General features: G+C 44.7%; 1 protein-coding gene across 2 annotated transcripts in view; it reads right to left on the bottom strand.

The window, feature by feature from the left end:
- Positions 1-1,689: 1,689 nt before the first annotated feature.
- Positions 1,690-15,544, bottom strand: part of wasf3b (WASP family member 3b) — a 17,327-nt gene continuing 3,472 nt past the window's right edge. Inside the window, exons 2-9 of one of the 2 annotated variants that reach the window (XM_080794136.1) lie at positions 11,420-11,665; positions 8,466-8,600; positions 7,961-8,114; positions 6,068-6,185; positions 5,475-5,656; positions 4,875-5,138; positions 4,215-4,522; positions 1,690-3,669 (exon numbers count right to left, since the gene is read on the bottom strand). In XM_080794136.1, coding sequence (XP_080650262.1) covers positions 3,512-3,669; positions 4,215-4,522; positions 4,875-5,138; positions 5,475-5,656; positions 6,068-6,185; positions 7,961-8,114; positions 8,466-8,600; positions 11,420-11,552 — 1,452 coding nt within the window. In that variant the 5' untranslated portion in view covers positions 11,553-11,665 and the 3' untranslated portion in view covers positions 1,690-3,511. The remainder of the gene's footprint in view (positions 3,670-4,214; positions 4,523-4,874; positions 5,139-5,474; positions 5,657-6,067; positions 6,186-7,960; positions 8,115-8,465; positions 8,601-11,419; positions 11,666-15,544) is intronic. The other variant, XM_080794137.1, reaches the window with a different exon arrangement.

The raw sequence follows: 15,544 nt of genomic DNA, 5'->3' as shown, positions 1-15,544 counted from the left end.
TTTGAAAATCCAAACTAAACACTGATGATAGTGATTGTCGAACACGTCTATGAAGCCATCTAAGAAATCTATGAAAACGTTTAATCTCTCTTAGCCAGAGCTGGGTCCTTGGGCAAAAAAACCGTTGAAGACCCCTGCATGCTTCATACCCTGGTACTTTGGTACAGCCATGCATGGTGCTACCAAAGTCAGTCCAACTGGGGGTGAGAAGGGATGAACCGTTTTTTGAATGACATTTTTCCAACTGATTTGTTCTGTTTAGTGTCACTTCCCTCCCATCAGTATGCAGAACTTTGTAAAAAAAAGTGTGATTGAGTCGATTTTAGCTACACAAGGGAGTGAAGCTTGTTTGAATGACCAATGGCACAAGGCCTCTTCTAATTGGTCGTTGTCCTCATGTAGCCTACAGTAATGTCAGCCTGGAATTTGTAACGATTTGAGATGGGATTATTATGGCTAGGCAGGTGAAAACAAGGGCTCTGTGTCCAAGAGTAACAAAAAACAGTGGTACTTCTCTGTAGGGAGACATTGATTGTGTAATGATTGTGCAACGTAACAGTACAGAAAAGTATCATGGCTCTTGTGTACAGGCCAACAGAATGTGTTTTGGGACACGTGGGCCATGACGGTAACCAATCTAGAGCTAAATATCGAACCCTCAAGGGGCTGAGAGTGTGTGTAGAGTTGGGATCCTTTAGGATTTTTACGATTCCAGTTCCTTTATAACGATTCCCTCTTAATGGTCCCATTCCTTAACGGTTCTCTTTCACGCCTCCTAGGGGTTTCCAAATGCACGCTTACAGGCCTGTAACTCTGAGAGTGTACACTGTACACATTTGTTCTCTACACTCTGAGTTATGGTGGTCCTTGAAATGAAAAAAGTTTGAGATCCACCAGTATTGTAATTGTATAGCAGATGTGAAGTCCACATACCAGCTCTGACAGTGTAAAAAACCAGTTCCAGAAACGGTTCCAAATGTGATGTAACTGATTCCGGTTCCTCAATGTTGGATCTGGTTCGTCTAGTTCCGGATCTCACCCCTATGTGTGGGGGAGGGTGGGAGCCCGGGACGCTACAGTAACGGTAACGGCATCTTGTGTAGACGTATGCGTAGTTCTTCAATGTGAAATGCACTTTATTTTTTTTGGGACAACAAATGGCACAACAAGTTAAGTATCTGCAAAATGAAACCGTATAGATGATAATCAACATGCACTAAACTAACAGATATTGTAAGACATTGTGAACGTGGTGTATATTTTTCCAAGGTGTTAGTTGTACTTTTTATTGGTTTGGTTAGCTCACTCAATTGAGAGATCTTGTTAATTTTGTATTAAAAACAATGTGCTGTGCATAAAACCAGAAACGCCTGCCTATATTGATTTGTTCATCCACAGACGAGCTCTGTGCCGCCCTTTTTATGTGCTCCCCTGTTTCCCTGACAACCACCTTCTTAGCTGTAATGTTACCATGGAAACTGGCATCTTAAGAGTCGGTACTGTATGTCTGTGTCATCGCTGATGACAATGGAAGGGCAAAGAGACAGCAGCTTGCCGGAGATCCTTCATTCATCATGTTTTTATTGTTGTCCTGGTCACAGGTAACAGAGCTCACACTAGAATATACACATGAACCCACAGTCGCCCCCCACCCCACCCCAATTCCCATGCTATACAGATTCACCCCTTAGACACCACGAAGCAGTCACACATACAGGCTAGCGCAGTCAATTTTCATATCTCTGATCGATAACAGTCTTTCATCGCACTTGCAACCTTTTCTTTCATGGTTCATAATTCACTCCTGCACCATGGCATCGCCAATCAACCTCTCTCACCATTCACCCCCCCGCACCCCCAAACTCCTTATATCACCGACCGCAGCTACAACACGGCTGATTGATCTGTCCTTCACTTCCACTTGCTGTAAGTCTACAGATTACAAGCTTTGTCTCGTGATCTATACACAAGACAAGATTTTCAGTAAGGTAAAAACATAAAAAACACAAACAATTAAAGACGAGTACATCAGTCAGCCCAAGAGGGGAAGGTTCTAGTAGTGTTTTAACAGCCTTCAAGCCTTCACTATGTGTGTGAAAAGCACCTCTGGGGCACCACAGGGTGTCTATAGTGTTATTCTAGAATACTGTAAGTCAAGTAGCAAGACACATCCACTGGGGTGTATTCACAATGCTTATAGCGTTGAACTGAACGTTAAGTGATTCAGAAAGTAGTCAGCATCACAGTGTAATATCCTAACAAGATATATACCTAAGACTTTTTTTAATTTAATTTGTTTAATTGCATCTTGAATACACCCCGAGTTATCCAGTTTTGGACCATTAAGCTTATATCATAGTGTGTGTGTGTGTGTGTGTGTGTGTGTGTGTGTGTGTGTGTGTGTGTGTGTGTGTGTGTGTGTGTGTGTGTGTGTGTGTGTGTGTGTGTGTGTGTGTGGTGTGTGTTTCCAACAGATATATTTATATGTGAACCTGTGGATGTGTGGAACAGTAGGCATTCATTCAAGTGAGATTGTGAATGTGATCAACTGGCTGATTGTGTGTGAAACTATTTAGTTTTTCTTGTTTGTAAAGTGTCTGTCTGTCTGTCTGTCTGTCTGTCTGTCTGTCTGTCTGTGTGCGTGTACAGTGGTCATTTAACACTGGGAGTGTAAAAATGTTGCAAGTTTTTCTTCATCTTTTGTATTCTTCAAAAATGTTAATACACATTAAAAATTAATCCAACAGATTAATTTGTAAACAAACAATCACAAAAACACTGATGGTAGTGCTGGCAAACAAATCTATGAGCCATAAAGAGGCAACCCAACCCATAGCCACATAACCCATTAATTAGGACCTAGTTTTATGATGTTGCTACAGTAACAGTACATCAGTGGTTCTCAAACCTTTTTCATGTCAAGGACCACCCAAAATTATATGTACTTTACTTGGCTCAACTCAAAATATTTTGTTCCAGGGACCACCAGAAGTAAAGATTTGAATTAATTTGTTCGCTTTAAAAAAAAAAGATATGATCAATGCAGATCTACAAGCAGATCTAAAAGCTCACTTCGTGCTACCCTATGAGCTTGTATATCTGCTATTTTTGAATAGCCAAAGTATACAATTACACAGATGCTGTCCCAGTTTTAATGGATTAAAATGGTATTTCACTTTAAAACACTTCTGGGGTAATTCTAACTATCTAAGTACTTAGGCCTATTGTGTGCATCCGAGTTTTTAGAATGCTTGATTCAAAGATACATTATATTCTACAGATCTGAGATCAGTCACGCTCCCTACTACTGTATATAAGCCCATTCAACCTCCATTTTAACCACCAACTAACCTTCAACTCATTTAAAACACGTCCCTGGTTTCTTTTCCTCAGCTAAGGGGTCCTTGGCCTGAAAAATGTTTAAGACCCCTGCCTTACAGTGTTAAATGAACATTGAGTGTGTGTGTGTGTGTGTGTGTGTGTGTGTGTGTGTGCGAGCGCCAGGCATGTGTTAATCGGACCAGTCATTCTCCTCCAGTTCTGAGTCGTCCTCAGAGTCAGAGTATTCGACGGCGATTCGTCGAGACAGGATGGTGGCCACGTCGTTCCCCACTGGCTCCTTCCTAGCCTGCTGCTCCTGCTGCTCCTGCACCTTCTTCAACTGGATGCCTGGAAGACAACGTGGACAGCCATCTTGTTAACCCATTGTAGTTTTGGCTTAGTGGACTGACTGGACTCTGGTATTCAGCGGTTTTTTAATTTTGGGGGGAGGGGGTGTTGCTAAATGAGCCCCGCCTTCTGAGATAAGAGAAAATGTTTCATAATCCACCATGGACCATATCAAAGATTGTTAATTTAGGAAGATACACCAGCCCGATTGGAGCCACTAGAGGCGGCATGCAGTGGTACACAAATCCTACAAATGGTCTCCTATTAAAGTTGGCGCCAGTGTCAGACGGCAAGTCCTATGGTTACTGATGCGAGATTGTGTTGCTGGGCCAGAGAAAGGGTCGATAATAAAGTAAATTTTCTCCTGATTTGAATAGACTCCAAGTAACCTGCTTCCCGTCTCCTAAAAAGGAATCCGCCCACTGCACACAGATACGGTAAGTAAACTGGAGATGGCATTTCTTGCTATTTCCGCCTTGGACCATAGTCAAATGCCGGCCATTTTGCTCTTATGTCATATCTCCCAACATTTTACGGAGTCTTACCCATGCGTATAGCAGCCAGAAGGTCGCTACGGGCATCGATGACCTCCTGGGGCTCGCTCATAGGTGCAGCAGACATCTTGGGAGTGGTGGAGTGGGAGGCACCGGCTGGTAGGGGAGGAGGTGGCGGTCCGGGAGGAGCCGGCGGTGCCATCATGGCTCCAGATGCAGGTGGCGGAGGCGGGGCGTAGCCCATTTGCCCCGGAACAGGAACGGGGCCTCCGGGAGGAGAGGCAAAGGCCGTTTGGGCCGAAGGGATGAGAGGGGCAGGGGGCGGGGCAGGGGGCCCAGCGTTGGCATAGCCGTCCACACTGCAAGACAGACAGACAACGTGAGTTGAGAAGCTTTGTCTAATTAACAAGAGCCTTTAGCCTTGTTAGACAGTGCAGCCTATACTGACCAACTCTAGGTGGCAGCATTTACTCCATTTTCAGAAGGAAAGTCATTGAGGACAGACGAACAAAACTTACATCAAACAACCTATAATTCTGGCAGTGCTCACTAAAATATACAAATGACACCTCTGTTATGTGTTCAATGTCCTTGTTTGAATTTGGGCGAGTGCTTATGTATCTGTGTTTAGGCTTGTGTATGTGGTATGTGCGAGTGAGTGTGTGTATGTCTGCAGTGTGTGTGTGTGTGTATGCGACTAGACATATTTACCCGTAGTCCACAGGTGGCAGAGGAACGGTGCCACCATTCATGGTTTCAGTGGTCGGGGGAGGCGGCGGGACTTGCTGGTGACGTCGGCGACCCAATGTCCCACCCTCATAAGCCATGGCGCCGCCCCTGTAGTCCCCTCCGTGAATTCCGTGTCCCGCCGCCATCTGTGCGGCCAGCACGCTGGGGGGCGGGCCGGAGTAGGTGTGGGCGTGGCCCGCATGGTTCATGGCACTGGGGTAGGGATAGTGGTCAAGGCCGTGACCCCTAAACGAGACAGGGAGACACACTCTCAGAGATCACTGTGTAGCCTGCCGTGTACAGATGCTTTCGTGTGTCCATTTAACCCATTCTGACCTGAGATCAGATTCATACGAGGTTTCCACTGGACACACACTGGTCTGATGAACCCATTCTGACCTGAGATCAGATTCTAAAAATGTCAGTCGTTCTTCGAATTTTTCAAAAATAGCAGACCTACAAGCTCGTATCGCGCCACTCGGTGGCGCGATATGAGCTTGTAGATCTGCTGTTTTTCAATAGGTAAAGCATAACATGATGCTAACACCAAAATGGGTGCCCGGTCAGAATGGGTTAACTGACCTGTTCTCCGGGGACATTGAGCCTTCAGAGGACGCCCCGCGGTCTCGGTGTATGGTGTGCCGGTGGTCTGGCCTCAGCTCCTTATCCAGAGCCATCATGTTCCATTCCTGCCTGCGGTTCCTCGCCTTGCGCACCTTCTTCACCTCCCTCTGCAGCGTACCGTCCACGCAGCGCTTCTGCTCCTGGGGAGGGCAACAGTAAGTATAGGTGGTTTTTGGTGGAGGATTCTGACCACTTCCCAGGTAATGTTACTCGCCATTAACACCCCAATCGCCCAGGACGAAGTTCACTGTCCTTTCTATTAGTAACACCTAGCGCCCAGGACGAAGTTTTATCCAAATTACAACGTTTATTGATATGAAAACCGATCGCATCGCTCCACAGCCTAGGAGCGCCTATAACTTCCGGTCCGTCTGTAAAAGTGCTCCGTTGCTATAAATCGCTTGGGTGCTATGATTTAATGGATTAAATAACCCCGGGCAATCGGAGTGTTAACTAATTCTGTCATTCTATGTCAGGCCAGTGAGGATAATGCTGCACTAACACGGGTAGAAAGATACTAGGCACTGGCAATTAAAATTCCAGAATCATACCTTATTTTTCCTCTTCTCTTTTCTCTTGTCTTCTGTGTCCTGTAGCATATTTTCTTTCCACAGCTCAAAGAAGTATGAGGGGTCAGTGTAGAACTTTAGCCCTTCTTTGCCGTCGTCCCTGCGGAAACAACACATAAATGTCACAGAAAGGCTAATGCCACTGCTGAGATACCAAACCAATGTGTTTCGGTCGACATGGTTGAAACTCTACATCAGGGGTGGGCAACCATGTCTGCGTATGACTGGTCAATCTACATACAAGATGCTATAATAGTGGCTATGTATTAATCATTTTCATGCAGAGAGTTGCAGTTCTTGTCATTGTCAGTGTATCTGAGCGGAATAAGCAGCGTAGGCTAGGGGATAAACATGTGAAACCATGAATGTTGCAAGAGTTGTGGAGGCGGAGGAAAGGACATAGAGCGACCGATAAAACACCAGACCAGTGCACTCTACTCAGGGCCCACGCAAGTTGGGAACCATGCAAGATGGGAAGTCAGTACCCAGTACGGTACCCGTTACCACATTACTAATAATATAATATTACATTTGACAATAAAGTGGTTATTTATAAAAAGGCACAGCCTACTCATGAATAATGAAATTTGATGCATGACACAAGCCAAGTTAGAAGTCAATCAGTCAGAAGGCGCCGAGTTATGCAAGAAAGGTGAAGGAGAGAAACAGCAATATTGAAACAAAGAGGGTGAGGAGTAGTGTAAGAATCAAGTCTATCATTTGGCATGTTTTTGTTAAGGGTACAGGCTTCAGTTCAGACATACTATTGGTCCGACTGTCATTAGACCGAAAACCTACCTCAAACCCTAACCTAACCATAACTGCAAGCACGGGAGCAGCGCATGTTCGACCGTTGTTTCCGCATGTTGGACCTTTGGTGTGTCGGATCTGCGTGTGCATCCCTTTGTTAAAAGAATCCCTGGCTAATAAGATTAGCCTTAAAACACTATACTTGCCCTCTATAACTAAAAAATAAAAAATTAAAACGCCATCAATATTTTATTTCTTTCGAATCTTTCACTCTATAGACCAATTATTTGTTTACAAACATTGGGACTGGGCGCACGGGTGACTGCTTCATGTAATCAATTCCCAACAGATCTCCAAACCTGTTGTTTTGGGGAGCGCTGGATTCAGTTCATTCAACCTCCTCTTGTGTGTTAGCTAGTGAGGAGACATTATACTTCATTGCGCAACAGTATTGCGCACAGAGATCAGCTGATATACAAGCTCACATCACGTCGCGGACGTGACTGTTAAAGAGGTCTGCGTGCGTGACACCATCGCGGGACGGAGTATAAATTATACTTGATGGGCTGCAGGTGCACGTGCAGTCGTGCAGAGGTCAGAATCACCACGAGTCTATTTAAACATCCTTAGCAGAGGTCAGAATCACCACGAGTCTATTTAAACATCCTTAGCAGAGGTCAGAATCACCACGAGTCTATTTAAACATCCTTAGCAGAGGTCAGAATCACCACGAGTCTATTTAAACATCCTTAGCAGAGGTCAGAATCACCACGAGTCTATTTAAACATCCTTAGCAGAGGTCAGAATCACCACGAGTCTATTTAAACATCCTTAGCAGAGGTCAGAATCACCACGAGTCTATTTAAACATCCTTAGCAGAGGTCAGAATCACCACGAGTCTATTTAAACATCCTTAGCAGAGGTCAGAATCACCACGAGTCTATTTAAACATCCTTAGCAGAGGTCAGAATCACCACGAGTCTGCAATTGAAATTGAAACTGAAACTCCCTCCAATTCAGCATTCAAGCTCTACAGAAACCCCGCCTGTAAAATGTTTTTTCATTATAAGTAACTTAATACACATATCGACGCTGAATTTGAGGAGGAATGCATAAGATTCAGACCTGTAACATGAGAGATTGTTGAGAGGAGGAGGCTTGTCGCTGATGTTGTACATCTCTTTGACAGGGTTTGGTATGCTGCCCACCGACACCACCTGCTGGTCTTGCATGAGGGAACTCTTAAAGGCCTTCTTCATATTTATGTCCTGCAGTGAAACTGAGGGACAAAGAGGAAGAGAACAACAGATGGATATAAATATGTACACAGAGAGACAGACCGATATATAAGAATAGACGGAGAAAATTATCAAGTCAAAATGATTATTGAATTATGCCCATGAAACCCTGGACTGTAGGATGCTGTGTTGTGTTGCAATGAAATAAGAGACGGCTGGCCTCTGGAGGCTACAATGTTCAAGGGCAAAAATGGTTGGCAGCAAAAAGGGCAGGTGTACGTGATATATAAGATATCTACATTCTGCACATTCCATATTATGAGGCGTCGTCAACTGTAGTCATTTGGCTATGATTTCTGCTGTGGCCCCATGACCCCCACACTTTGACCCACCTTCCTCCACGGTGGAATCCAGCTGTGTGACCTTGACAGCCAACCGGTCGATGCGGTCCTGGAGGGAGTTGGCACGCAGGTAGAAGGTGTTGGCCTCATTGAATAGCTCTCCAAATATGTCCTCTGCATGCTTACCTGCAGGAAGAGGAGGGGTTAGGGCGGAGGTTGAGTAAAACGGCAGAGAGAGAAAGAGAGAGAGAGCGGCACAGGTCAATACAAGGACACTGTAACCAACATTTGAGGCCATGAGCATCACCAGGGATGCGGATGGGAAATCGATAGACTGGTAATGTGACACAAGGCAAGCATTCTTGGAATCTATGCAGGCTGTGTGGAGCACTGTGTGTATATAAATGCATAGGACTCCATCCAGCAACTGCGACTGATCATTATGATTGCCGTGTGAATGTGAGCTGATTAGAGCTGATCGCTTGTATCATATAAGCACCACAGTGTCTGAGCAAATTAGTGATTTTGTCCCATTTGTGAATCACTGCTCTCTTTCAGAGGAAGGCACTATATACAGTGGTCAACGGCAGGACAGTACTGAACTAGCTGGTTCGAACCAGTTGCAGGAATTCACCCTATTTAGTTTGTATTTTATTTCATTGTACCTTGTTGTATGAATGTGTTCTTATGGAACAGTCCGCACTCACAAAATACATTTTCTTTGAGTTTTTGTTATTACTGCAGCAGCAGTCTGACAAAACCGTATGAATGTGAACACAGGTGGCACTGAAAAGAAAGAAAAACTGCTTTGTGTCGTGCTTATGCTGCAGCACAGCCACGTCAATAACAATGATATAGCACTCTATCTTGTTTGTTATAGCTTCAAAAGACCACAGGCCAGGCTGGTCTGCTTGAATAGTCTTGGAAGAAAATGTTCCTGCGATCAAAATATTTCAAAGTGACAGTACTGATGTTTAAGCTCTTCTAAAAATATGATTTCATAATAAAGCACGGTGTGTGGATTGAAGGTGAACCTCCACAAAGACACACTAAGGGCTATTTCTGTCCTTCTTGCTGACAGGATGACTGCAGGAAAAATATTTAGAGGAAGGAAGAAGCACGGGTCCACCGGTCCAGTGCACTGAGCCCCATCAACTCTGACCTCCCTTGGGGCTTTTGAAGCTCCACGTCCTTCTCCACACACACACACATACACATACACACTCGCGCGTGCACATACAGACACACAGACACACACACACACAAACACGCACAAACATACAGTACATGAACATAAGCAGCTTCCCTATAGGTCTGGCCCTGCAGGGCCGGCCTCTGTGACCACTCATTTATATTTAACCCACACAGCTGCTGCTGAAAGGCCCACTCCCAACACAGGAACTCAGCACAATGAGAGAGAAAGGCAGAGACATACACATTATACAGAAAGAAGTAGAGAGGGGGACGGACAGACAGACAGACAGACAGACAGACAGACAGACAGACAGACAGACAGACAGACAGACAGACAGACAGACTGGGTACAACGGAGTGGTTAAGTGACAACATGGACTGCGCTGTAGACGGTTATGGGTCAGAGGAGTGAAAGAGGACGGGAGGCCCCCAGGGCTGCAATCACTTTGGCTAATGGACTTACACTATGACAATCAATTTAATACCGTTGTACATGTATACACATACTGCCCACGCACACCCAGCTATCCAACCACCCACACACGCACGCATGCACGCACACGCACACACACACACACACACACACACACACACACACACACACACACACACACACACACACACACACACACACACGTGACACACCAGTGTTGCTTGCCTGGTCGGTTTATTATAAGACACTTTGGGCGTGTAAATATTGGGGGTTGCTGTTTTTTAGGGCTTGTTTCTAAAGTGTAGTTACGTATTTGGGCTTGCCTCCCCCAAAACTGATTTAAACTGTTGGTTTAAACCAGTTTAAACCAACAGTTTCATGTCAAGGACCACCAAATTAATGTGTATTTGTCCACGGACTTCCATCTGAAATTATAATTTGTGGGAGGGAACCCATAACAGATTCCCCACAAGATTGTTATGAAAATGGCAGATCTACAAGCTTACACCATGTTGCTTTGCAACGTGCTGTGAGCTTGTAGATCATCCATTTTCAAACAGTCGACCTAAAGGTTTGAAGTGCTCGTGGCCGTTGTGACCTATAGTCGCATTCTTTTGGGCTTGTTTTCATAGAAATGGTTGCCTATTTCTCTTGCAAACTCTGGCAACACTGACACACAATCACGCACGCGCACACACACACGCACGCACGCACACACACACACACTCATGCACTCATCAGCTGTCGAGATGTGTTCATTCTCAGGGGGCAATCTGAAGGGATTACGTTTCAGCCCTTTGCATTCGAATGTAGGCCTACAAGTGCAAGTCAACCGCTAGCCTAGTGACCTCCGGGCCCCGTAGCCATGACAACACTCAAATCAATCATTGCTTTGGGATTAATGATGAAAACATGTGATCTTATTCTCTTACAAAGAGGCTACACACAGTACAGGTCAGGAAGTCCTCATTATGAAAGGCCCGGGTCAGGGGATGCTGTCCTGTCCGGACTCACACAGGGCAGGGGAGGTGTTGAAGTATCAACTCGTTTGCACCATTCACTACTGTAGAAGCAGTTTAAAAACATGGCATCTGCCGATGCCATCATATCATAGTTTTGATGGGTGTTATTTCTTATGTCCACAAGTGTGTGGTTTATAATAGTGTGGACCATGTCAGAACAATGGCTATTTTCAGTGTTCTGGTGGTCAGTTTACTACATGATGACAGTTCTGTAGCTGGAAGTGTGTGTGTGTGTGTGTGTGTGTGTGTGTGTGTGTGTGTGTGTGTGTGTGTGTGTGTGTGTGTGTGTGTGTGTGTGTGTGTGTGTGTGTGTGTGTGTGTGTGTGTGTGTGTGTGTGTGTGTGTGTGTGTCTTACTCAAGCTGCTGAGCTGCCGTATGATGGCAGAGAGAGTGTTGTTCATCACACATTCCAGTTCACTGTCGATGCCTTCTGGAAGCTCCCCTCGGCAGAGGTGCTTCGGCTCGATGTTCCTCTTTACCAACGGCATGGTGAGGCCTCACACACACACACACACACACACACACACACACACACACACACACACACACACACACACACACACACACTCACGCAACTACACACACAGACATGATCTGGACTCTGGAGGGACACACAGGGAACAGGGAACACATTTAAAACATGGTCAAATGTACAAAAACATATCTTTATGTATAGTAGTAGTTCCCTAACCTTTTAGTTTGAGACCCAAAAGAAAATTGCCAATCTACAAAATGCATCTATTTTTAAATGTATGGAATTTCTGTATAAAAGACTTTCGGAAAATATTTGGAAATTCTTTTTGATTTCTGAATTTATTTTGAAATTTTAGGGAACAATGGGAGATTTACTTGCGACCCATGAAAATGTGTCTGTGACCCAATGTTTGTGAAACACTGATGTACAGTAGCTGCACACGTACAGCGAGTTTATAAGCATAATTTATACTTTGTTGTATAGACAATTATTGTCGCTCGCCGACAATTCACCAACATAACAGATTTCTACTGCATCTGATTGTTATACTTGAAAAACATAATGTCACTTGATCAGTTGGAAAGTTTTGGTTAAGTATATAAATCTCAATATGACCAACCGTGTGACATATGTGTCACAGCCATAGGTCACAGCGCTAGAAGACAGACCCTGACAAGCTACACAGAGATTAAAGTATTAGGAAAAGAAGCTACGGTCTGTCAACTAATCCTACACTTGCTTGTTACTCGCCCAGCTGGACTCTCAAACACAGATTCACGCATTATGGTCAAGAAAGAAATGGCACGAAATAATCTGGAAATTGGGTGTCTCTATTAGAAATTAATGGGGAGTATAGGTAAAATGTAGGTATCAGTCGTGTAAAGTAACTACTTACTTAAGTACTGTACTTAAGTACAATTTCGAGGTATTTGTAGGCTACTTTACCGTAGGTTTCGTTTTTGGCTAGGTGGCTAGAAAGGTGACAATTGTCATCCATGATAGCATACACATTTTTGCCTGACATATTTGCCTGATGAAGACATTGCAATTTGTTGCCTCTAAATAAAGTAAGTCTCGGAGCTCTAGAAACTAGTGTGCGGATGTTCTTTCTCTTCCTTGATGTTTTCCTTGATGCCTGACATCCAGCACCTGGCCTAAATAATAAATATAGGCATTGAGATGTGCACACAATCTTCTCTTCTAAAACACTTGGCAGGTCTAACTGGATGCTCTGTATACTAAGTCCTCTGGAACATTACAGATTGAAAGACAAATCCCAGGCCATCTTATCCAGGCCTCTCCCCTGCTTCCTGTTTTTGTGGTTTCCACCCAGCTCCTGTTTCCTGGTCCTCCCTCTGCCCCATCTTTACTTCCTGTCTAAAGACAAGGAAGATTAGAGAAGGAAGTGACATGGTCACGTGACTGTGCTGCGCCATGACACTTTCATGGGAGCCAAATCTCGCACAAGGAGACGCGAAGACCATACGGGCGACGCCATGTTGCTCCATGGTGCTCCATGGAAGGAAATAAACATGCGCAGTTGAGACCAGGAAGTTGTAAATGCCCAAATTTGTGCATGTACAACGTACATGTAACTAAGGCTCGCCAGAACTGGGCCGGCCCGGCACCCTGGGTGCGTTCCTGTGCGTCCCCCCGTCCCCGGCGACCCCCACGCGGAGTTTCACCACTCACTTCAAATGGGTGTGATTTTTAACACTGAGCTGATTGCTTGCTCAGGAGATACATTTTGTAGTCATACCAGGTCACAGGATAGAAATGTGTCAATAGAAGAGCAGGGAGACCAAATACAACCATAGTTGTATTGTAGTAAAATACTCTACCATACAGATTGGTCAAAATAAAATGACATTCACCAAACAAAGCTTTAACACAAAATGCAGAGCCTTTTGTAACTTCAAAATACAAGCAAAACACAATTGCTGTCACATTATAGGCTACTGTCAGTCCTAAGAGCAAATGCTCAGCTAATTAAAAATCCAATCAATTAATCGCTGTGTAAACAGAGCCAGTAGTAGTCAGTAGCCGCTAAAGAGCAGGTACCCTTTTTATCTCTGCCTATCAGCATGAGCTCATTGAGCTGAGTCCTCATCTGGCCCCAGTCTGCAATCTCTGCATCTAGCTAGTAGCTACCCCCCGCGAACCCTGACAGCCACACACCAATGCAACAAAGGAAAAATTACATCACAATTTGCTGCCACAAAGCACGTTGAAAACAGCCCAATTAGGCCTGCTCGTAAAGTGACAGTGCTGTTTCGAATATGCAGCCACACACATGGCATCAAGCGCACAACGTCAACATTGTCGAAATCACTGTTATGTTATGACATGCGGATAAGGAAGTGATGCGGACATACTGACTGCAATGAAAGCCAGAGACAACAAATGCTCTGAACTTCTTAAATGCAAGTCCAAGCTAGCTAAGCGCTTCGACAGTGATCTCCAAACCAAACTGTGCATCCTTAAAACCCAATGTAACAAGCTAAGAAACGGTGTAATTGCCATGACCAAATCAGCCAAAAGTAACTTTATCAATGCTAAAGCCGAGGAAATCAAAAACAATCCTCGGGAGCTCTGGAAGCTACTAAACAACCAACTAGGCTGTGGTCAGAAACTTAAAACCAGGTTTACTAACATAAACATCAAATCAAATAACACCCTCATCACTGACAAGGTTGATGTAGCCAATCACTTGAACATCTTCTTTACAAACATTGCAACAATGCTGGTTAACAAACTGCCCTCCCACTCTGGGCGTTTTGGTGTAGAGCACATCAAAGGCTTCTACAAAAACCTAGGTGTTTGTAAAGACGATTTTAAAATGACAATGGTAACAACTGAGGAGGTACTTAAGAAACTGAGTGCCCTCCAACCCCACAAGGCCACTGGCCATGACAATATTCCCTCCAAATTTCTCAGAGACTCAGCCATTTCCATAGCTCCAGTCATCACCCACATAGTTAACCTCTCCATCAAACAAGGACAGGTCCCCAGAGATTTTAAACTGGCCAAAGTAACCCCCCTGTACAAAAAAGGGAGCAAATTAGAACCCGGCAACTACCGCCCTATTTCTATTCTAAGCTCCATCTCGAAAGTGATGGAAAAAATAGTCTATGAACAGGTTGAAAAGTATCTTGCCACTAATAAATTGTTGTACGAGTTCCAATCTGGTTTCAGAACATCCCACTCCACTGACACATGCCTTCTCTATTTGAGCGACCACATCAAACACGAGGTGGATGCTGGAAAATACTGCGGCATGGTCATGCTGGACCTCCAAAAGGCTTTTGACACCGTGAACCACTCCATACTGGTTAACAAGCTTAAAGCTATTGGTTTTGATAGCACATCAGTGAGCTGGATGCAATCCTACCTGGAGGGGAGAGAACAGATGGTGGAAGTGAACGGAACACTGTCCCCCCCCCTCCCAGTGAGCTGTGGCGTCCCACAAGGAAGCATACTAGGGCCTTTACTGTTCCTAATATATGTAAACGACATGACTTCAGCTTGTGACTGCAACTTGTTCCTGTTCGCAGACGACTCAGCACTGCTGGTCTCGGACAGGAACAAACTGCAGGTTGAAAAGACCCTCAGCTCTGAACTCGGTAGAATCTGCACCTGGCTCGCTGATAACAAACTATCCTTACACCTGGGAAAAACTGAATCCATTCTCTTCGGATCAAATAGTAATCTCAAAAAGGCAGATGGCTTCTTGGTTAGAGTTGGTGATGATATTATCACACGGAAGGATCAAATTACCTACCTAGGTTCCATCCTGGAGGCCAATCTTTCCGGTGATAAGATGGCCACCAACGTAATCAAAAAAGTCAATCAAAGAACAAGATTCCTCTACAGGATCTCCTCACTGGTCGACAAAAACACCTTGAAGACCTTAACAGGAGCCCTTGTACAAGGTTTCTTTGACTATGCATCCACCTCCTGGTACCACAGCACCTCAAAGGCCCTTAAAACAAGGCTCCAGACCTC

The sequence above is a fragment of the Protomyctophum bolini genome (genome assembly GCF_963924005.1).
Source record: "Protomyctophum bolini genome assembly, chromosome: 21".
NCBI classification, from domain to species: domain Eukaryota; kingdom Metazoa; phylum Chordata; class Actinopteri; order Myctophiformes; family Myctophidae; genus Protomyctophum; species Protomyctophum bolini.
This window is presented reverse-complemented; position numbering and strand designations above follow the sequence as displayed.